Source organism: Pagrus pagrus (genome assembly GCF_965226575.1).
Source record: "Pagrus pagrus genome assembly, chromosome: 1".
NCBI lineage: Eukaryota > Metazoa > Chordata > Actinopteri > Spariformes > Sparidae > Pagrus > Pagrus pagrus.
Window position 1 is genome coordinate 16,788,561 of NC_140185.1, and position 23,412 is coordinate 16,811,972.

Here is a 23,412-nt window from a genome sequence, read left to right on the forward strand (position 1 = left end):
TTGTACATTGAGCTGTCGTCAAAGTGTGGCCGTCTGATCACAACCATTTCAAAATGGGGGGGGGGTTCAAACACAGTTACAAACACTGGCCAGGACCCTTATTGTGTACCAAAACTCGTGTCATATAAGCTGTTAAGAACCGGACAAACATGCTACAGTTCTTCAATAGAAAAACTACAGTACTACCTGCTTCCCGTTTTTTATTTCCCCATAACAATTTTGAAAAGTAATACAACTTCCTCTGATGTGATTGATAATGTCTCTGAGTTATTTATTTATTTATTTTTCATCTAAAATGAAAATTCACATTTTAATACATCTAATTTTTGAACATGCACAGCAGCCTTTGTATTTTACTTTTAATACCATGTTTCTTTTGAAATTGAAATATTTTAATATATATTATTATAATATGATGACAGTGTTCATATGTTGTTGTTTTATCTCAGCAATGGTAATGTTAGTAGTTCTGGGATTTATCAAAATGTCCTGTTATAGTGCAATATTTTGAAATTAATAACAATTACATATTCTGTTAAAAAACAAAAAAAGAATGAAAGGAGATTAAATCAAATGAAAACAACTGTATGAATCCAGAACACTAGATGGCAACATTACAAACAAATTAATTCTCATATAATCACATGATGGATCTATTGACGGACTTCTCCATGTGGCATGAACTAAAAAAATATATTATGAGTTTTTTTCTAAGTTGTAGCAGAATTAGATATTATTATAATTTGGGGGATTCATGCACGGTTGAAACGTTTATTTTATAATAGTTAAATGTCCTTACCACACTGCTGACTCCCTCCCGCTTCCCTCCATCCCCGCCACACATCCATTGTCTCTGGACATGCATCAAGTTACACAACCAGACAATCACTACCGGATATGGGGTCACTTGGACTTCAAAATAAAATTATCATTTTTGCTCAAGTTAGCTCACCACTGGATACCAGGGGGGTGGCTCATTTTACCCACTGGCTCAACTTACCCCCATTCTCCCCTAATTAAACAAAATGTTCAAATGAAATGGGCAGATATTTAAAACAAATGAATTCTTACAGGTACTTCAAATTCATTCTAACAAATTACTTTCAAAGCCTCAATTTTGAAAGGCTCTGCCGGAAGCGTTGAGTTTTATTTTGACATGCTTGACGCTGCTCGCAGAGCCGCAGCGCCGCGGTCCCGTTATCTGCCAGTTCAACCGTCCGCAGCCTGAAACATCGTCCCGGGATGAGGCGAAAGAGGAAAGAAGCAGGCGCTCATCAGAAAACCTCGATGAAATTCACCTGCGGGATTTGGAAAATGATTTTAATGCCTACGTGGTGGATTTGTATCGTTTGTCTGACAGGTAAGAGGGGATGAAGAGGGGGGAAAGATGGAAACCAGTGTGTGGAGGGTGTAACAGGTTGTTGAGCTGTGATTGAAGTTTGGAGTACAAACTAACGTCACTGTAACTAAGCTAGCTGCACTGGCTCAGTAATGATTGAGCCCTCACAGGCGAATTAAGCAGTTAGACGAAAGCTTTCCCCACGTATTAATTATATTATTTTACAACTTTTCCAAAAGCTGCTTTATTTAACTGAGAAGTTGTAGCAGCAGTTGTAGCCTGTGTCCTCTGGTCCGGTATGCTAGCAGACTGCAGGCGACTGTTATTTAGTCATGTGTCAATGATCCGACCACAAGCTATGAGGGTTGTGGATTAGGAGCTCTGACTTCTACTTTTAACGGACAAAATACATTGGATAATGATTAAAGACATAGTAGACTCATGTAAAGTAAATTAGCCGTGCAGGCCTATACATACAGACAATAACAAATACATCAAATTAGAAAAATGACAGTATGTTGTATTCATAAATGTGCATAAACAACAGTGTGACTCACTGATATTATAGAAGTATCGGCAAACAATGAATCTGCAGCTATTTTGATAACCGATTAATAATTGAAGTCATTTTTCAACAAAAATGGCAAGAAATATGATCAGCTTCAGCTTCTCAAATGTAAATATATTCTGGTTCTCTTAGTCTGTTATGGTGGTAGTAAACTGAATATGGAAAAAAGACATCAAGTTGCACAAATCTCACAACTATAATTACAGCCTGACAGATATATCAGTTGGGATATATACTATCGGCCGATCACAAATTCAACGTTCAAGGTGATTTATTCGTCAATATCAATATATTGTTGTCATTTTATGATGTCTGATGTATAATACTGAAAAAAGAAGCTTAGGGTTATTTATTATCAGTAAATCCCCAGTGAAGATTACTGTTTCAGTGTTCTGATATCATTTTAGACAATAAGGTTTATTGCTACACTGTAAAATATCCTGCCTTTACATATCTTTGCAATAAGTTTTTGATAACCAGGTTTTTAGGAATCATTGCAAAAAAATGTGTGTGTATCTGCCGGGACTTGATATCAGATTTTTTTAAGCACTAAAATCGTTATCAGCCCCAAAAATCAAGGATCAGTCAGGCTCTAACTATAATAAAACAAAATGTGAAAATAGAATAATAAACATGTTATAGTAAATATAAGATACAAATACAACACTGAAGTCACAGGAGGAGTAGCATCCTAATGCATCCCAGCACAGGAATACTACTGTTGCATAAAGGCTACTATAGGTGTTTGATAATGGATGTCTTTGAGTAGTATCATTTTAATCAAATGAAAATGCGCATGAGAGACACATAACACGTCTATGAAAAACAAAAGAGAGAGGTGAGAAGTCAGTGAAACAGCTTGTTTAGATATTTCCCTCTCTAAAAGTTTTAGGAAAACACATGAAATCAGACAAATTTAGAAAACAAAACATTGATACGACACTCAAATTTTACAAACATTCTCAGTAAGGCTCCTCTGTTCTATATTACAACAGTAACTACCGTCCCCTTCTCCTCCTCCTTCTCCTCCTCCTTCTCCTCCTCCTCCTCCTCCTTGTCTTGCTTTCATTTTCTCCTCTGGAGGTGGCTTCCCCTGAAAAACTAATAAAGCCTGGATCGCCCCACAGCCTGTGATCCCAGGAAGACCCACCTCCTGGCTTTTTTTGTTCCAGTTCCTAGAAGTCGTAGACTGAAGTTCTCACTGAGGAATTTATGTTTTAGTCGGCTTGATTCCTCTCGGTCTGAATTTAAACAAGGCTTCTTTTTTTCCCCCTAAAGCCACACGGCTCCAGCCAAACTTTTACTTTACACCAAATTGGCTTCAGATGACACACAAAAGCCTTTAAATAAATATATAGAATGCCAGTATTTACTGCTAAGAAAAGTTAAAGCACACAACTACCATGCAAGGTGTGAACAATCTCTTTTTAACAGCATGCCCAACAGGCATTTATAATGCTGTATATTACAATTCATGTTCAATTAAAATAATATATTCAATTATTATTATTCAATTTACAGTCATTCAAAACAGGAAAACACAGCAAATTTTCACATCTGATGAGTTAGAACAAGCTAATGTTTGACATTTGTGCTGAATAAATGACTTTAATGATCAATCAGTGATCAGATGCAGTTGCTTAATTTTCTCTTTATCAACTAATCGATCAACTGACTAATTGTTTCAGCGCTGGATAGTATCCCTGTTTACGTCTGTGATGTTTTTTAATAGAAAAAGTGCCGGTGTAAGTCATGAAAGTCTGTAAACGACCTAGAACAAATGGCCTTGGTATACATGACATTGTGCTTGATGTAGCTTGTTGGTGTGTTCTGATTAAATCTGTTAGTTCTCTGACGCCACAGAAGGTGTTTAGATTCATTCCTGGTAACAAAAAGAAAACAAAGCTCTTTCAACAGGCCTGGTCTTGATTAAGTGAAGCTGCCCTCCTCTCATCCCTCACCTCATCCCTGTTCACTGGTCCAGTTCAGTCTCACCTCCCACTGCTTATCCAGAGAAAAACACACATATACACAGCAGCATACGCAGATGTTTCTGGGTGTGTGTGTGTGGGTGTGTTTTTCTCACATGGTCACTTCTCCAGTGTGTGTTACTGTTAAACTATGGAGCTCGAGCTCCTGGTCATCATGTGACTCAGAGTCCTGCGGCTTCAGAAGCTCCAAAACAACGTCAGGTCAACTCAGCTCACAGTGAGATTTCACTGAGTCAAACAGTCTTGTTTTTGTACACTTATCTTGCCAAACTGCACAATGATTCATTACATTCCAGCGAAAAGGAAAATAAGAATATGTGTTTCCAGTCAGTGTACAACTTGACTTTACTTAATCTTGTCTGCGAATAAAATGTATGATGTGAGGAGAGCATGTGATCCATCAGATATTTTTAAAGTTGGCAAACAAGCACTGGTGTCTCCTTAAACCTCGACTCAGCATCTGACTCAATGTGAGTTGCTGTCAGCTGTAGTGATGCTCAAAACCCTCTCATTACACAATCCCAGTTACTACCTGTTGTGGCTGCCAGAGCTGTGGTGTGTTTGTAAAGTCTGAAACTGTTAAATCGAGATAACTGTGTCCCACCAACAACAAACTGGCACCATTAAAACCGTGCCAAATTGGCTATTAGCAGCTCTTATTTGCAGTGTACCCACGGTGTACAGAAAACTATCACTGGAGTAGTTTGATACTCAAGAAAAACTTAAATACGTGCTGATTCTGAGGCATATAACTGGAGTTATAAAGACCGACTTTAAAAAAAAGTTTTCTAAGCAGATTTCTTGATTTTATTTATTCATTTTTTTAGATGCTTTCTCAATCTCTGTTAATTATTAAATTGATAGTATCAAAACTATCGGAGCTATAAAAAAGGCAGATCTACAATCAGTACAATCAGATTAACTAACCAAGGTGGCACATGAACATCACAAATGTGTTGGTTTGTGTTCAGTGACTTTTTTATGTGCCAGCACTATGTGCAGGTTGTTATTTTAAAAAAAACAAAAAAAACCCCATCATTTTTAGTATTGTATAGAAGTTCAAATGTCGTGACAACCTCAGGTCACACTAAATCCAACAATATCTACATCATGTCTGTGTGTTCAGGTTTGTGTTATGACACTGAGAAAAAGGAGTGTGACTTTTTCTGGGTTGTAAAACATAATTAATGATTACCCAGAAGTTTCTTTAACCATTCCTTCTTTCACACTTTACTGATCCTTCCTCATTATCTCCCTATCCTCCCACAGTTGTCTTCCCTCCTTGCTCGGGGGTTCATGTGTTTGTGAGAGATGACAAGAGACACGCTGTGCTGTTCCAGTCAGTGGTCCTCCCGTGTCAGTACAACAGCGTGTCCACCCAGACCCCCGTGGTGCAGTGGGTTTACAAGTCGTACTGCCGCGACCGCACGCGGGATTCGTTCAACTTCCCCGACAGCCTGAGTGGAGGCCTGGGTGGAGGTGGGCTGACGGGAGGAACCGGAGGAGTCGGTGGAGGGTATGAAACGGGGATGACGGCGAGCTACCTCGACTGCGCTGACAGCAGCAGGACGGTTCGAACTGTGGCGTCCATCTCTGGTGCCTCCATCACACTGTCAGAGTACTACAAGAACAGAGACATCTCCATCATCAACAGTAAGACTTCTGTAGTACAAACTGCACCTGCGGTTCTGGTTCTCTGAGGTCCATGCTGAAAATCACCCCATGCCTTATTATATTCAAATCAAACAGCAGCCATGTAGCCATGCCAACACATTTCTTTAAGTGTTATAGGCTGAACTTAAGCTGAACCAGCTTTAGATGGAATTTCAGTTCATCTGCTTACAATCTACAAGTTGTGTTGGAAAATGATTGAAGCCAAATACTCTAGACCTCTGACACAAAAGACAAAAAAGAGAAAAACAACAAAAGAAAAACATGAAAGAAATAACAAGTAACACAAATAACCCCCCCCCCCAGAGACGTATAATGAAACCAAGTCAAAAACATATTATTTTTGGGAGCTTCCAGTTTACTTTGTGCATAAAAGAAAAGCAGCTTCTCTAAATCTTCTGTAACATATTGATCCAAACCTGCAGCCAAGCCTGGCAAGCTTTATGAAAGCCATAAATTGGAGCACTGCCCCCCTATTCCCACAGATTCCTGATTAAGTGCCCAAACTGAAGTGAAACAGGGTAGGCTTTACTGAAAACCTTTAGAGCTTTCAGAACAATCGGGTTGCATAACTCCACAGTTATTATCCAGTTCTACAGTTTGGCATGAGTAGAAAAGAGTTTGATGTCAGATGTAAGAGATAGAGAGGTTTATTCTGAGAGAAGAATGGTCTCACATCTTAAATCCACCCAGACAGAAATCACTGATCAATCGGATAGTGAAGCCTGGCATGTTAATATGTAGAAGCCGCCCAAAGTACTGGAGGTATGACATGTGCAAAAAGTATAATATTTTCTGTTCAGACCTTGTATAAACATCTGTCCTTTTTTTTTTTGTTATTTAACTTCTTTATTGACTTTTCATTACAAATGCAGATGCACAACCAGTGTGTAAATATAAACATTGCAAACAAGATTAAGTCAACATTTTAAGAAAAATAAAACAAACCTGACAGTAACAAGTAGAAAGAGTAGAAGAAACTCAAAAAATTAAAATTAAAATAAATAAATAAATAAATAAATAAATAAAAATAATAATCATGGTCACAAAATAAATAATGTAAAAATGATAACTAATAAGATGCACATTCTTGACAGATTCATCACAAAACAATGTTGCATGACATTCCTTGAACCTACATAGATAAAGAGGTACATGGGGGGTGTGTACAGGTATTAGCCATTGTGATCATCATTTTCCAATCATTTCCAAATAAGGAGCCCATACCTTCCAGAAGATATCTAAATTATTATTAATCTTATAAATAAGTCGTTCAAATGAGGCTATCTTGGTTAGTTCATCTCTCCATTCCTTAAAACTGATCTTTTCTTTTGACTTCCAGTGTCTCAAGACTACCCTGTTTCCTGTTGCGAGAGCTAATTTCACCCATGTGTGTATTTGTGTGGATAGGCCGGTTTTCCTCAGCAAAATACCCAGAATACATAAAGCTGGCCCCTCCCTGAACTCTACCTTCAGTACTTTATTAATACATTGGATAACAGCCACCCAGAGGCTGTGCACCATTTCACATTCATAGAACATATGTACCAGTGTGCCCCTTTCCTTCTCACATCTCCAACACTTATCATTCTCCCTAAGCCCCAGCCTGGACATTTTTGCTGGAGTCCAGTAGTTCCTATTCAATATATAAACATCTGTCCTAAGTGATCCGATCACAAGCTGACAGCTCTAAGTACAGGTATGAATACCCCAAGACACATCTCAGAGCTGATCACTCAGACAGACCACACTGGTCTGGGCCGCATGTGACCACATTCTTTTACCAGTGTGTGCGAACATGAGTCCAAGGCAACATTAAAGGACAGCCTTACCATCGTGTCATGCAAAGAGCATTTAAGGGACACTACTGTGCATACATGCATGTGTTTTTGTGGTTGCATGTGTGTGTATGTGTGTGTGCTCGTTGAAGACAGTGAGGTAGTCTTGTTTGTAGGCCTCAGATTTATAGACCTCTAACTCTGGCTGAAGAATCGACCCTCTCTTCCCCAGCCAGGAACACAGACAAAAGAAATGGTTTTCACGCTGTCCTCTCATTCATCCTGACCTCTCACTCCTTCCCTCTGATGTACTTCAATGTCCCGCTTTCAATTTCGCTCTCTAGATCTCTTTGCATCCCACCATCCGCGCACTCATTTCTCTCGGTGTAAGGCTTTTCATTCACTTTATCTTTTCTCTTCCTCTGTCCCACTTCACCTCCTGTGCTGAAACAGGTCAGTGCAGCAAAAAGTGAAAGCTCAAACTATGTTGCTTCTAGAGACGGCCAGTCATCCATACCCATGTAATCCTATTCAGGGTCACTGGGAGGCTGGAGTCTGTCCCAGCGTGCACCGGGCAGGGGGTGTTCTGTTAATCACATGGCTAACTCAGACAGATCAACACACTCACACACACTCATGGTCATTTAAAAGTTTAAAAGAAACCGACAGAATGTGTGTCTAATTTATTTCAAAGTAGCTTTAAATGAAAATAAAGTAGACAGAGAGACTGGTCACAGATGTGCTGTGCAGTCAGCGGGCCTCTCCTTCCTCTTCCTTAGCTAACAGGAAAAGGAAGTGAATTATAAAACCTATTTCCTCTCTGCTGTATTTACATGTCTGAGCGCATACAATGGAGTCAGTGACCCAGTATTGTCCTGTGTGTTGGATTCTCTGGCAAAACTATATTTGAATTGTGTTTCTGGCATCTCAGTCACATGAAATAGCATTTCTTTGGAATCTTGCTTCTATAATTAGGAAAAACATGAAAAATGACTCATAGGTTGTAATTTTGTACATTAGTTTGAGCTAACATGATTACACTACTTGGCCAAGAATAAAAATTGAATTGTAATTATTTCATTATTAAAATAACTATCTTACTGACTTAGGCAAGCCTTATTTTCCAAAAGCTACTTGCTCCAAATAATGAAGATTCAGAACTAAATGTCGATCTAGAGGTGTGAATCTCTAGGCAGCTCAGGATTTGTTTCCATTCAAAGTCATACAATACTATTATGAAGTGATTATTGATGCATCATAATGTTTGCTTACTATATGCATGATTCTTTTATTCTCACTGTGGGACTACTTGCTCCTCTTCAAACATACTTCATTTGTTATGATTCGTAATAAAACACAAACAGTTGAATTTACTTGCATTATCGTTGATCGTGCTCAGCTATCCACACCAAAAGTCAAGAAGTAGCCTAGTGTAGATTGTTAACACAATGCACATGTTTGCATCTGTTGCGTTTTACCTTCCAATTGGTTCAACCATAACAAACAAACACACAGATGGTCATAATGTCAAGAATTGGGTTTTAAACATGAGACATGATCTTTCAAGAGAGAATGACGATGCATGTAAGACTCGATTTTTCCCCTATCTCTATGCTCTTAATTTGCTTATAAGATATGAGGATTTTGCTTGTCATTTATAAGCTCTTCCCTTTTTCTCCCTGCAGAGGCAGACCTGCGCATCGGAGAGGTCCAGTGGGGAGACAGTGGAGTTTACATCTGTAAAGTGATTATATCTGACGATTTGGAGGGACCAAACGAAGCCTCTGTGGAGCTGCTGGTTCTTGGTAAGCTGTCGCTACTCTCCCAACATGCCTATTGGAAAGGATTTCAGTCTGACTCAATTTAAGCTCTGGCACATTCTTCATTGTTGATCTTTTATGTGTACATTTACGTGGTAGACTATTGAAAGTGTCCCACCACAAACTTTCTTCTCTCATTTCCTATTTTAATATCAGGACTGAAGGGGAGTCTGACTGATCCTTTATACATAATTAGATATAGACACAAAAACACACATCATTTAGTGTAAATTGAATTTTCCAATGAGCTGCTGTTACATAACAAGGCCTTTATAAGCTGACCTATTCATCACCGACAGCACAATACAGGCTCATTAATGAGCTGATTTATAACAAGCAGTGGCATTGTTTAATCTGTAACCATAGCAACTGCATTCACTCATACTGTATGTAACTGTATAGAGGAAGGTATTGAAACGTAGCTACTGCAGAATAGTTATCACTTGTTTCAGTCTTTGACTTTCATATTAATATGTCACTTAAGCCTATGTGTATGTATGTGTTGTCTGTGTGTGTGTGTGTGTGTGTGTGTGTGTGTGTGTGTAAGAGTATTTGCGATGTGTTGTATCTTTACAGTGTCAGTGTACTTTTCTTTTTGTCACAAATGTAACCATAGCAACAGCTGAGAGGTTATGTGGCTCTTGGTGCTCTAATTCACTGTGAGGCTGAACTTTTGTTTGGCTGGCACTCAGAGACTTATGTGTATGCACACACACACACACACACACACAAACACACACAAGTACTAGACAGTAAGCTTTTACAGTTTGCAAAGACTTGAGTGAGTTCTGAATCCGTTTAAATGTTGGGTACAGCCTTGCTATGATAACATGTTAAAGGTGTAGACTGGATAAGATTATGCGACATGAGTTGCCCTGTGCAGTCATTAACCTGGCATAAGAGACCTTAAGTCTATCACAGTGCCAACATGTTGTATTTTTGTGGTCCTGGTGTAACTAATATGGCATGTGAGGCACTTGTCGGGTTTCCATAACAACAGTTGGGGCCACAGCGAATGGCTCAGCGGGTCTTTTGTCTTTTGAGCAAACGGGCTCAGAAGAAGGAGACAGGGATGATTTAATGATGTAGAGGAGGGACAGCAGAGCACAGTGATACAAAAGATGGAGGGTGACACCATGTGAGCCACTCGACTGATGTGGATCTCTGAGGAATCAGTGGCTGATAGAAAGGAGGAAGAATTCTGCCTCACTCTGTTCTCTCTTCTGAGTTGTCTTAGCTCAGAAGCTACTCGCGAATGATACAACATACAAAAAATTTAAATAGGTATAAGGCCAGGTCATTTGCCATGTGCTCCCACCACAAGATTTATTTCTTGCATGGTGTCAATTTTAACAGTTTGGTATTTAGAATATTTTTTTTATTCCAGTCTAAAAGTCTGCAGATGCTGAACTTTTGAGGATATCAATGTTGGGAGGCTCAATCTAATAACAATATATCATCAGATAGGATTTTTTAAGCATAAACAATCTTCAGGATCGACTGATATGTTTTATTTCACGGCCAATACTGTAACAAACTATTATTTACCCCCTTTTCTGTAGAACTCTACCAGCATGTAGGCTCACCCTCCCTTTACAATTCATCTCTATAGGAGGAGGAGTATACGTTACAGTGTACAAACACCACCCTGCACCTGGATAACCATATATGGGAAAACAAGCAAACCCAAAATACTTGAAAATAAACCTCAGTGAATCACCAGCCTGCAGGCAAATTCATGAGTAAGTGGGAACTCCTCAAGTGAGCTTCCTTTTACTGCTCGAGCAGGAAACGGACAGCAGACAAAAAAACAGATGTAAAATAGAGGTGCCTTAAAGTTTTTTGAATTCATGTGGTGATTCAGCTGCTTCACAATAAACTCTCTGTTTTCTAATCCAGCAAAGAACACGTTTAGCCTTCCAGAAAGATACTAAGTGAGGTATGTGCACTGTCAGCCAGAGTCAGGCCAAGATAGTCCAGCCTGCTCTCTGTTCCTCCAATTCTTCTTTCTCCTGCACTCCTCTCCTACCCTCTGTGATAATCACTCAATCAACGGTAAAACACCAGCATCTGCTCACATCACACTCTGGCTTATTCACGTTTCAAAAAGCTTCAAATTACATGCTCAAACAAAACATACCGAGGACCATTTTCTTGCCAGCTTGTGACACACTGACCCTCATCTGTCATGTTAATGTTTGGTTCAGACATCTCCTGACCTTGTGTGGAGTCGTTTAAAGAGAAAATGAAAGGAGAAAGACACAACACTAGAGATACCAGGGACCACAGTTCACAGGTGGTGATGGTTTTTAACGGCATGGGTTATTTCTGGCTTTCTTTGTCCTGAAACACATTTATGTTTAAAAATAATTGATCTCGCCCTCTACCAAAATTGATTTTGAAAAGACGTTTTAAAAGAATAAATTCACTATATATACAGTACGAGAATTTAAAAATAAAACCAATACATGAACCAAAATTGTAAACCAAATGAAGACAAGATAAATATACACATAAGCAGCAACAGTTAAATTATCCATTAATATTGGCCATTGCCATGCTGCTAAAGCCTCATGGGAATTGTAGTTAGAATAGTCTGACACTTTGGGAAGAGTCTTGTCGACAGTGTGCGGTTGCCAGACAATCAGTGCAAGATCCAGGAAGTCACTGTTCTCAGCCAAGAACTAGTCATTTTTAATGTTTGTTAAAATTATATGGTATTCAAATTGTAGCATTCCTGTTGTGAATACATCTAATTTATCTCAGATAATTTACAGGAACGCCCAGAAACATGTTCCAGCATGATAAAAGAGCACATTCAGCTGCAGAAACTAACTGGTGTCAATGTCATTCAACTTTGGCTGTCTATAGCAACTATTCCTGAATTGACAAGCATGATGATTTATCAAATTGGAGAAAGACTATTACAGAGAGAAGGAATGGACTTATGGTTGTCCAAGTCTCACTCAGGACCTACTACTCTCTTCTGGCAACAGAGAGTCACAGACAAATAAACAGTTTCAGGAACAAAATGTTTCTCTGCAGCCTGTTTTCTGGCTCTGAACATGAGGAATTTTCCCACCTGTGACTTTGCAGCTCTGCATGTAACATTACTCACAGCTCCTGCCTATTTGTCATGTTATCTTCATGAGAATGATTCATGTTCCAGTCTGTCTTCTTACCAGACAGATAATCTCACAGCCTTTACTGTAAAATCAGAAACCAGATGATCAAACTGCTTATCAGTTGCTCTGATATGAAGACTTTCTGGAACAAGACCAGAACGTCCTCTGGTGCATGCTGCTATCTTTATCTATTTATCTTTTTTCTCTGTTTTTGTCTTTTTCTCTTCTCATGCATGCTGCTGCTGCAACTTTCTTTGAATCAATCATTCAAATTTATATCAACCTCCTCTCCTCTCCTCTCCTCTCCTCCTTTTGTCACCTCTGCTGTCTCTCTCCAGGTTTCTCAGGTGTGCCTGAAGATCTCCTGCCAGACTTTGATTTGAAGATTATGCCAGGTATGGGCATAATGTATTCTCCTCCTCACCTGCTTCCTTCCATTCATACTAACCCTACTTACTGCTCTAATCATGGGTGTAGGAACCATTTGGATGGTCGTGGTGGTGGTGGTGGCATTTAGGAGAGAAATGATCTCTGACATTTGACAACTGATCTGATAAAGAGAGGCGGACAAAATGTTTTTTCCCCAATGTTTAATGGTTCCTATGCTAACCGCTCTGATGCTCTCTAACCTATTCTCCAGAGTGTGATTCAACTACAATGACTTTTCACCAGAATGAATTCAGAGCTTTTTTTAACCCAACCGTCTGATCCACACCCATCAGATAATGAGCTGGCCATCACTCCCACTAAGATGAGCTGTGCTGGAAAACAGCTATTATGGTCATTATAGTTATTTATGGCTGTGGTTAGCATGTCATCCCACATCATTTGGACACTCCAGTAAACACACAGTGATCAAAGGGGGGCGTGGGGTTAATTATCAGCGAGTTTGTGGGAAAGGATAGATGAATAGATGAATTGTGTGGAGGTCGACCAAAAAGATATGGTATGATGAATGGTTACTGCATGCTTATCTCTGGTGTTAGTGTTTCATACGCACATGTTGTTGAACACATCCACTCCCACAGTGCAGTGCCCTGAAATGTGTGTGTGCGTTGTGTGTGTGTGTGTGTGTGTGTGTGTGTGTGTGTGTAGGGGTCATAATAGTTGCAGATGAGATCACATTACAAGCTAATTTGTTGTCACAGCCGAATGGTCAGTATCTTACAGAGCAGTGTAAACTGCCCTGTTCCTTCCTGTAGCAAAATCAGGTTTCCTGTGTGTGTGTTTGTCGTTGGTTTTACATTGTTAAAGATTTCCTTATCTGCCCTCTCCTTCCCTTTCCTTTGCTTTGTCCCTCTAGACAGATACATGTAGTTTATCTGTTGTACTTTCTGTATCAGTCACTTCAACAGCCGATTACTCCAGTACCAAAATCATCTCTTCCTTTTTTGTAACTCATAGTTAAGATTGAATTTGTTCTGATTTATTGCATCGCAAGAAAAACAATTTTCTCCGGGAAAACATTTTTATGTCCCTAGCTGATGTCCCAGCTTTACAGTTTGGAATGATTCCTCACTGTGTTATAATTATTATTACTATTATTATTATTATTATTATTATTATCTTCTCTTATTGCAGTTACTTAATGGTCACACTGTCAGCTTATTAGGGATTCTCTCTTGTTATAAACCTAATGCTAATACATGTTAGGACATCTGTAGCTGCCATTTTTAATCGTGAAGATTGAATTACTATATAAAGGTTTTTTATAAATACCTTTCTATCAGTTAAGTCATCCCTAGTCAATTATTTACTCATGCGACTAACTTTAGGCCCATTCTTCTAGCTATGAATTGCTCCTTCATTTCTGTTCTTTTCATCAGCAGGATATGAAGAAATCAAACAATTTTAGCATGCATTTTCGCATTTTAAGTGTGCTTTCATCATTTTCTAATGTAAACATGAGACATTCTCAAACTTAGGCTTTAAAAGTATACAGTGTTCAGCTGGGACAGAGGCTTGTAGTCTACATGTAATGCAGACACAGTATAATTTTAGTCTGTGTATATTATACCAAATAATAGCAAGTTGCATTGTGGGTAATGGATGCAGCAAGTTTTGACATTGAAGAGGAATGTGTGGGGTTAAACAGAAGATATCTCTGGTCGTTCTGCATCGGTTTCGATCGTTTTTTTCTAACTGTCTGTTGTGAGTCCAAAGATATTCAGGGTGTAAAATGATAAATAATAACAGCCATTTTCAAGCCAAACAACAAACAGAGTGATCTGATCAAATCAAACTGTTCCCATGTGTGAACCTACAGTCCCCTCCAAAACTATTTGAACAACGAGGCCAATTCCTTTATTTTTGCTGTACACTGAAAACATTTGGGTTTGACACCAAAAGATGAATATGAGACTAGAGATCAGTATGTCAGCTTCCATTTCCAGGTATTTATATCTAGATTTGTTAAAAAACTTAATAAATAGCACCTTTTGTTTGAACCCACCCATTTTTCAAGTGAGCAAAATTATTGGAACACGTGACTGACAGGTGTTTTTGCTGCCCAGGTGTGTCCTATCATTGATTATTCAAACAATAAATAGCTCTCTACTCTCAGTTTCAGCTTTGGGTTTTGCCTTTGCAGACTGCATTTATAGTTAAAAAGGTGTAACCAACATGAAGACCAGAGAGATGACTATGGGAGAAAAGCAAGCAATTTTGAAGCTGAGGGAAGATGGAAAATCAAGATCAATCAGAGCTGTTTCAATAGTTTCAGAGGGGACTGTATGTAAATGCTCTACTGTATGTGTTGATTTATATGTAGAATTCTGTGTTGTGTGTTCTTCCAGAGTGGGTGTTTGTGGCGGCGGTGGCGCTCGGCAGCATCTTATTCCTGCTGTTTGTTGGCGTTTGTTGGTGTCAGTGTTGTCCTCACTCCTGCTGCTGCTACGTCAGCTGCTGGTGCTGCCCTGACACATGCTGCTGCCCTCGACACCGTGAGTATAAACACACACACGCACACACACACATGCTAAAGATCACTTACGCTGATTGAAAGAAGTACTTTTTTAATTGAAAGTCTGAATGGGATTGTGTGCTGCTTTTGTAGTATACGAGGCAGGTAAGGGTATAAAGACGGGCACCTCCACCCCTCAATCACCTGTCTACCCTCCATACTTCGTCACTGGTGTCCCTACGATGGTTCCCATCGCCCCCCCGTCCCTGGTGGACAAGATGTCTTCTGTCCCCCCTTCGGATGGCAGCCTACTCACAGCAGGTGAGGTCCTTTTCTTTATTAACGTGTGAATTTGTGTTTTAAAAATAATTGAAAGACCATATTTGTGTTTTGTTTTAGTTTTTTTATCTTTTAGCCCGCTCAAGTCATCCCAAGAGTTTATAAAACTTAAAATAAACTTAATTTGAAAAAACTGCCTTTGTGTGAGGCATTCACGCACAGCGTTCAAAAAAAGTTTTAACAGGAACGTAATAGTTTCTTTCAGTTCTTTTTTATTTTCTACATATGTTAGTTAAGAATTGATGTGTGTGTATTCTCATATTACTGTGTATTGACTCTTTTATTTTGCAATCATGTCCAGAAACAACAGAACTGGAATGAAATAGTGAAATAAAAAATTAAGAAAAAAACCACCAGGTTGATCCTCGCTCCACAATTAACACAAACACAAACCCAAGTTTTACATGCTGATGGGTCAAGTCTGTATCTGCAGTGCCCATGCATGCTGTAGGGGTTCCCTACCGCGTGCCATCGCCTCAGGATCAGGACTCTCTCAGGGTGCTACAGTATGTAGAGAAACAACTGGCTCACTTCAACCCTGCCAGGTCCATCAGCCACCAGTGTAAGCCTCGTAAACATCCTGTGGATTTACTCTCTGAAACTGTGTCTGGATCTTCTGTTGCATGTCGACGCAATCAATAGTCAATGCATGCTGCACATCTACTATTGTTAGTGCCTCTTGCCTTCTTGCACTCTTGAGCTTGTCTTGGCATGCCTCTCTGCACAAGCATTCTGCCTATTGAATTTCCTATAGTTCAGATGTGCATAGCAGCAGGTGTGCATGCAGACGATACATTTTAACAATTCTCACTCAAATTTGCAGGCCTTGACTCTGACTGTCTTCTTCTACAGTGCCTTCATTTCATCAAATCTGGTGCTTCCTCACAGAGAAAATTTCTGATTTATTTGTTTATTTCTCAGTTATTTATTAATCTTTCATTTTCACACGTCCAGCCTGCAGCATGTCTGAGCTGAGCTCCCTCCACGAGGGAGAAACCGGCTTCCGCCAAACATACAGAAACGTCCAGAAGAAAGCTCTCCCTGCCATTCCCGACCACGACCCTCAGCCTGAACCCCAACGCTACCGTGACACCCGCAGCCCAGAGCCGCAGCGTTACCGTGACAATCCCCCTTCACCGCAACGATATCGTGATGACCCTGACTCGGAGCCTCGCCGCTGCCAGGAGGAGCCCCTTCCTCCACGCCGGTACAGCGACGACCCTCCGTCCTCCTCTCAGTCGCGCAGGCCCGGCCGAAATCAGCGGCAACAGAATCACAGTGAGGAGGAAAACCCCAACAGGTACAGAAAGAGAGAGCAGACTGAGGGTGAAATAAGAGGACAGTTTTCACTTAGCAAAGCCAACTGTAACCCATTTACTTACCTGCATGAAAGTGTAGCAGCATATGACTGCAAACACATATTCTCTGTTGGCATACACAATAATCACAATCTTATTGACCTTCTCTTGGCCTTGTGTTGTGTTTTGCAGGTGGAACCCTCGTTCAGAGCATCTGCAGAGAAAGACGTACCGTACTGCAGGACGAACTGGCTCACTGGATGAGCTGGAGGAGTTTGCTGCCACTTATAAGCAGAGAGGAGGCAGAGCTACAGAGAAAAGAGAGGAAGACAGGGGAGACTATGACATGGAGCTTCTGGAGTTCAGTCGATATCCTTCCTACCGGGATTGTCCAGCTCAGCATTATTACAATGATGAAAATGAGTTTGAAGACAGCAGCGACCGTGAAGATCATCCCAGACGAAACAGGAAAAACGGACATGCCATAAGTCCACTTCAATCACCCAAAAAGAGGAGTGGCACTTGGGACAGCGAGCGCCCTGTCCCACCTCCTCCCAGAGTCAGTCCACCGTCTACTTCTTCTCAAGAGAGGGATTATGATGGCACGTTCCTGAACAGCCTGCTCGATCGTAAGGCTAAGTTGCGAGGGGTCGGCCAGGGCAAGAGTGGGACCCGGGGTGAGGATGATTCAGACACACCCTCAAAGAGCAGCAGCAAAAAAAGCAGCGGGGAATCTAGTCGGCACTGCAGCCGCTCTCCTAGTAACAGACCTGAGGTGGAGTCACTGCCTCCTTATACAGAGACAGAGCGAAGCAGACCTGACAGGCCGTCTCCACGGCCGCCCCCAGCACACATTCGCTCACCTCAACCTCCTGCTCATTCTCTGCCCGGGCGCAGAGAGGAACCCAGAGACAAGAGCCGCAAAGTGGTGAGTTGCATTTCAGCCTTTTAGATTATTGTCAGGATTGTATTCTAGTAACAGTTATCTGCAGATCAACAGCAGTGAGTAGAGCTCGCATCTTTTCTAGTAATTTAAAACAAGTTGATGGTGCTTCCAAAAATGTTTGAAAAAAGTTAACACTAGGCTAACTACAAAGTCTTTAACACTCAGAGTTGTATTTCCCTGCTTTAAGGGAGTATACTAGGACCTTTCCTGAAGAACATTTTGAGGAACTTAGGAAGTAAACTGTGCATTTAACTGGACAACCAGAGATTAAATTTAGTTCCTACATGATAGTTCCAGGTCGCAAAAAGTCTTGACACCACAGGTAGTTTTCTGATGATTTTGGAAGTATTGGGGAGAAGCTTGCAGGGGGCTGACTGGTTAACACAGACCCAGTAGCTGCTCACAAGGAGAGAGGCGGTCACGAGAGGGAGCAATGATATGAGAACAAACAAGTAAACAATAGATATAAAACTCGATTTGCTGATTGTGTCATCACGGCTCAAAGCAGATATAAATAAACTTACTCAAACAGGTTGTCCACTTCAGTCTCCTTTTAATTCCTTTTAATTTAAATCAGAGTAACAGTAAATACAAAGAACAACAGGATTGTTCTGTGTTGTTGCTTTCTTGTTTGTGAAAATTAGGTTTCAAAAGCAGGTGTTTTATTATCAGTCACAGATCTAAGTGCCTTATTTTCATGGTTTTTCAAATGCCGTAAAATCTCAAACAAGAATGCACAAAAGGGTCTTTTAGTTTCTAGTTTAGTTCCTGAGTTTAGGTTATCTGGTTCAAAAGTTCCTGGAGTTATTCCACCAAGTAGCAGTAGTTAGTGGTAATTATGATGAGCTTTATTGATATACAGCACTGTAGATGTCCTCCGTGTCCTGTGGACATCCATGAAGTAAACCAGAAGAGGCTTAGCTCATCAAATAACATAAGTACACAAAGCGATCAAAGTTAAGCGTACTGCTAGCTGAGAAATAACAGAGTTGCCTTCAAGCTAAACTACCGCTTTAAGCTGCAGGTACGTATAAACATGCTTTAAATAGGAAGTATATTTGTTCTGTATCTTTAGTCAGGCTTATCAGTTTCTGAACATTTAGATGTACATGTGATCCAAGATTACGTTTCGTCTAATCCTTTTTTCAAGCTGATCCTTTTTTCAAGGAATGTAATTGGCGGTTATTGAAAATATTTCTGACAATAAAACTAAACTGAGACCCCTGAAATGTTCATGAGCCCTGCACTTAGAGAGTTAAGTTATCATGTGGATTGGATGATGTATCTTAAACCTGCTGATATTAAAAAACAATGGAGTACTCAAACTCATCATGAACTCTAAGGTTGAGAAAGTTTTTAGGCCCACAGTAAGTGTTGTTGTTGTACCTTTGACAGGTCAGGTTCAGAAGCTACTACAGTGAAAACTAGGTAGAAAACTCTGTTCTGTATCCAACTACTCTCCATAACAATCATAACTGGTTGTCTCCTCCCTGATAAAACCTGGGCCAAATAGGTTTTCAACATCAAAGACTTCCTGTATAAGATCAATTGATTTACTAGCTTTTGATCAAATATTCAGTTAATTTGAAAAAAGGAGTTGAAATGCAGTTTGTCCCAGGTTCTATTCCACCATAATAACCCCGTTTGGCTAATGTTTACTATCACTTTACTCTCTCATTTTACTGAAAAAGATCTTCATCCTTTGGTATAAACTCTCTTGTTTTGATCGCTTACACTTTTTTTTATCTTCACCAGAGCACTCTTCTCAGCCGGGATTCCCTCATCGTCTGAAAGCCGCTCAAACCGAGCACTTCGAACAGACTCTGCAGAAACTGTATGTCAGCTGATGACAGAAATGAGTGTGGATTTATGCAAAGAACAGCAAACTTTGAAGGAAAGCTGAATGAAGAAATGGACTACAGACTTTTACTATCGAGGCTGTCACTGGGGTTTCTGCCTGTGACGTCGCTGAGTGATGAAATCATCACTGCTCAGTTTCTGTCACCGACTGCCTCATATGTATCTCGGCTGGACTAACACTGAACCAATGTGGGCTGGGTGTATGACCTGGACTGTCCCGCCCAGCAGGACGATGTTTGTCTCCCCTCGTCTCTATAGAAAAGGCTCTGAGACGGAGAGACTTGCTTTACGCTTCCAGCACAATGAGCGCATTCATTTCCATTTGATGAGATATCTGCATTTTAAAGAGCTCAGTGGTCGAACAGAAGGTATATGACAACACCATTATTGTACAGGACGTATTGTAGCCTCAGTTGTGTCATTCAGTAACATATTCAGGGACTAAAGCGCCTAATTCACAAGGCTTTTGCAAGGAGATTTTAATGTTGACTAAAGCTGGAATTACTAACTAACATTTCCAAATGTTGATATGATGTGTATCTAAAGTGGGAGTGGACAAAATAATGCAAACAGGGAAAGGGATGGTAACTCTGAAAGCTGCATTCGGCAATATTTTAGATTGACAATGGATCGAATGTGTTAAGTGTCACTTGTGCTGACTATTTATTATTCAATTCTGCAGTTCCCCTCAACTATACAGAGTTGTGGCCTCTTTCAGCTCTTTCTTCAGCTTAAAGCGTTACTACAGCAAGGTGCATGTGCCTATCTATTTAGCAAGCTTATAGCTGTTGCTATCTATTTGTTTTAATGCTCTGTACCTTTAAACGGGTACTTGTGAGGAAAGTCTCTGTGTGTAGTGGGCTTGTCTTATCTTGGATAACTCAGGCAGACTAGCTTCTCTGATTCCTATTACCTTGCTGCAGTGCTTCCTGATCAAGTTAAGAGCTAGAGTTAGCGACTAGCTGGTAAAAACTGTGGAGCATTTGTTCCCCTCAGGAGTTGTTGGGAGACCAAAACAAAACTACAGTGAAAGTGAATATTGGACTTATTCATCAGGTGAACAGAAACACGACTCCAAATGAATGAATTTGTTGCTCTGTAACTGGATGTGTAAATAAGCAACTGTTTGCGAAAATGTTTCCCCTAACAGCTTTAGAAGATGATAATATCCCAGTGTGTTTACAGCTTTTCCTATTGCCGCTGTGTGGCCATAAAACCAACTTACGTTGCTTTAAGTGACTTAGTCATAAATGTAAATGACCTTTTATCAGCTAGAAAATAAGTATGTCAATTGATTAGATGTTTATTGGTTTTTAGTTTAGTGAAGTGTTTTAGGCAACACATAAGATGAGAGAGGATTTCTAAAGAAATGAAATGAATTTGTGCTCAAACTGCAGAAGTGCCAGTCATAAAAGTATTTGATAATGTATTTTATTAATGGGAATCATTTTGAAATTCATGACAACATACAGTATAATCCAAAACTACACTGACAAAGTACCAAATTGATATGGGTTAGGACTAATACTGCAGTCTGGCCTCTGACCCTGTATGACCCACATGTGTCGCAGCATTGCAGTAATGATTTCCAAGTCACGGTCCTCATTCATGAAGCAGTAACATTATTTTGTCTCCACCCTGTGTGTCAGTGGAGCTTTTCATCTTCTATTAAAACATGTTAGTTTGCACAAAGTAACTATTTTCTCCAACGGACTAAAACCTGAAGACATTTTGTATTTTTTAAAATCATTTAAGGTATTTAGCAGGCTCTCGCCTTTAAAACATTTTTGTACTACATAATGAAAACATTTTATATATAAACTCGACCTATTTATGTGTGCAGTGTGATACGATTGTTGTAATCTGTAAACGATTATGTTTGTCTAAGCTTTCAGTGTACATAAGATGAAGTGTCTTTGAGTTGATTACTGTAATTCAGCCTTTTCTTATCGCTGCTGAGTCAACAGCTGAACCAACACCTTCATGTGTTATCAGCAGCAGTCACACACACATACACAAAAGAAAACACACATTAGCGTACTGATTCTCTATCAGTCGTGTTGCTTATTTTGTCTAACATTACACCATGCAGTATTTTATTATTCCTGCCTCAGCGTTGGGTCGGCATGTCTTGAGAAAAGTCTAATGTCAGTGTTTAATTTTTTTCTTTCATTGTGTTTTCTGCTGTCTGGTACTGACAAGTGTGTGTGTGTGTGTGTGTGTGTGTGAGAGAGAGAGAGAGAGATGAGTCTTTACTTTTCTGTAAAGGAGACAATGTGTAATTGAGTATGACTCATGTCTTTGTTCATTGTTTTAATCACAGACTGACTGCCTGTCTTTACTGCACAGCTGTGTCAAAACTCACATATCACTTCTGCCAGCTCAACCACAGTTATCTGTGTCGCAGTTGTTCTGTCGTCCACATAAATAATTTCTTACAACACTTAAGTCCATAAAGTGTCTGTTAATTAAACCGGCAGGATCCAGTTTGGCATAACACAAACATGAAGACCAAAAGGGTTTATATCTCCGTCTTCTTAGCGAACTAGCTTAGCATAAATCATTAAACCAAGCTATTTATTTCAAGGAATTATGTGACAAGCAGAGGTGGAATTCAGCTAAGCACATTTATTTAACAACTGTACTTAAAGCTACTGTCAGGAGTTTTTAACTTGTTATGAAACAGTCTCAGTTCAATATTGATGCAGCCACCGGGTCCACTGTTGACTAGAAGAGCCTGTTTTTACACAAGTTACAGAAGCAGGAGATTTTTCCTTAGATCATTTTATTTTTGACATATTTTGTGGTTTTGATTTTGATTTTGTCAACTGGAGGGTTGATTATCCAAAAATAACAAAATATCAAAGTTCCTTGTAGTAGCTTTAAGTACACCTCTTATACGGTTGTATTTTACTTGAGTATTAGCATTTTATGGTACTTTATATTGCTACTTCACGATCTTTAAATATTGTGTTTTTTTCTCCATGTACTTGTATGAGTCCTTCCCTGTCTCTCAGTTGCCTATACAGCCTGTGGACTATTTGTTTAAGTCGTTTATTGCTGCTAATGAAGTTCCACCTTTAAATCCCCTTTAAATTGTCTTTTATAAGTTATAAAGTAACAGGAATAGTTGATGACAGTTCAGTGAAGGACTATTACTGTTTGGCATCACTTTTTTTACATCTGTTAAAAACTTGAATACCTCTTCCACCACGGCAGGAACGGTTTGGTTATAAGACACTGTAAGAGGAATTATTTTTACTATCACATTCACACTCATTCTTCTGGGTCTTGTCGTATATGTAGTCTTCTCTGTGTGTTTGAGAGAGGCTGTATGTACATCTGAGCTCATGTAGTGTCTGTTTGTGATGGGAGGGATCGGTTCAGACAGTGACCACTCACAGTTTGAGAGTATGTCAGGAATGTTGTTGAGCAACTCCCTCCTGAGCTTTACGGAGGCATCATCAAGGAAATATGACATCACCGTATACCACAATGCCAGAGGTTTGTTTGTATTTCTGCTGGTGCGCCCCTCACTGGGTCGACATGGACGGCGAAATGTGATGCCAGGTACTTTTGTGCCCCAATCAGCAATCAAAGTTCATCAAAATCTGGTGATATTTGGAGGGTTGTTTGGTCTCTGTTGATAAAATCAGATTTATTTCACTGATCTGTGTGCATGTTTAAGTGATGGTTGTTTTAATTATATAACTCCACATAGATACAGTAGCTGCAGTATGTATGTGGATTTAGATGAGCTGGCAAAGTGTTCAGG

General features: G+C 39.8%; 1 protein-coding gene across 3 annotated transcripts; it reads left to right on the plus strand.

Annotated features, from left to right (window-relative positions):
* Positions 1 to 1,192: 1,192 nt before the first annotated feature.
* Positions 1,193 to 22,080, plus strand: LOC311257671 (immunoglobulin-like domain-containing receptor 2). Of its 3 annotated transcripts, XM_084353485.1 has the most exons (10): positions 1,193 to 1,360; positions 5,168 to 5,551; positions 9,033 to 9,152; positions 12,631 to 12,687; positions 15,088 to 15,234; positions 15,348 to 15,515; positions 15,967 to 16,095; positions 16,488 to 16,833; positions 17,024 to 17,759; positions 19,533 to 22,080. In XM_084353485.1, exons 1-10 carry the CDS (start codon positions 1,243 to 1,245, stop codon positions 19,566 to 19,568), a joined length of 2,241 nt encoding a protein of 746 aa, XP_084209611.1. In that variant the 5' UTR covers positions 1,193 to 1,242; the 3' UTR covers positions 19,569 to 22,080. The 3 variants fall into 3 exon arrangements, with proteins under 3 accessions (XP_084209611.1, XP_084209613.1, XP_084209612.1); XM_084353487.1 differs by lacking the exon at positions 15,967 to 16,095; XM_084353486.1 differs by lacking the exon at positions 12,631 to 12,687.
* Positions 22,081 to 23,412: the final 1,332 nt, after the last annotated feature.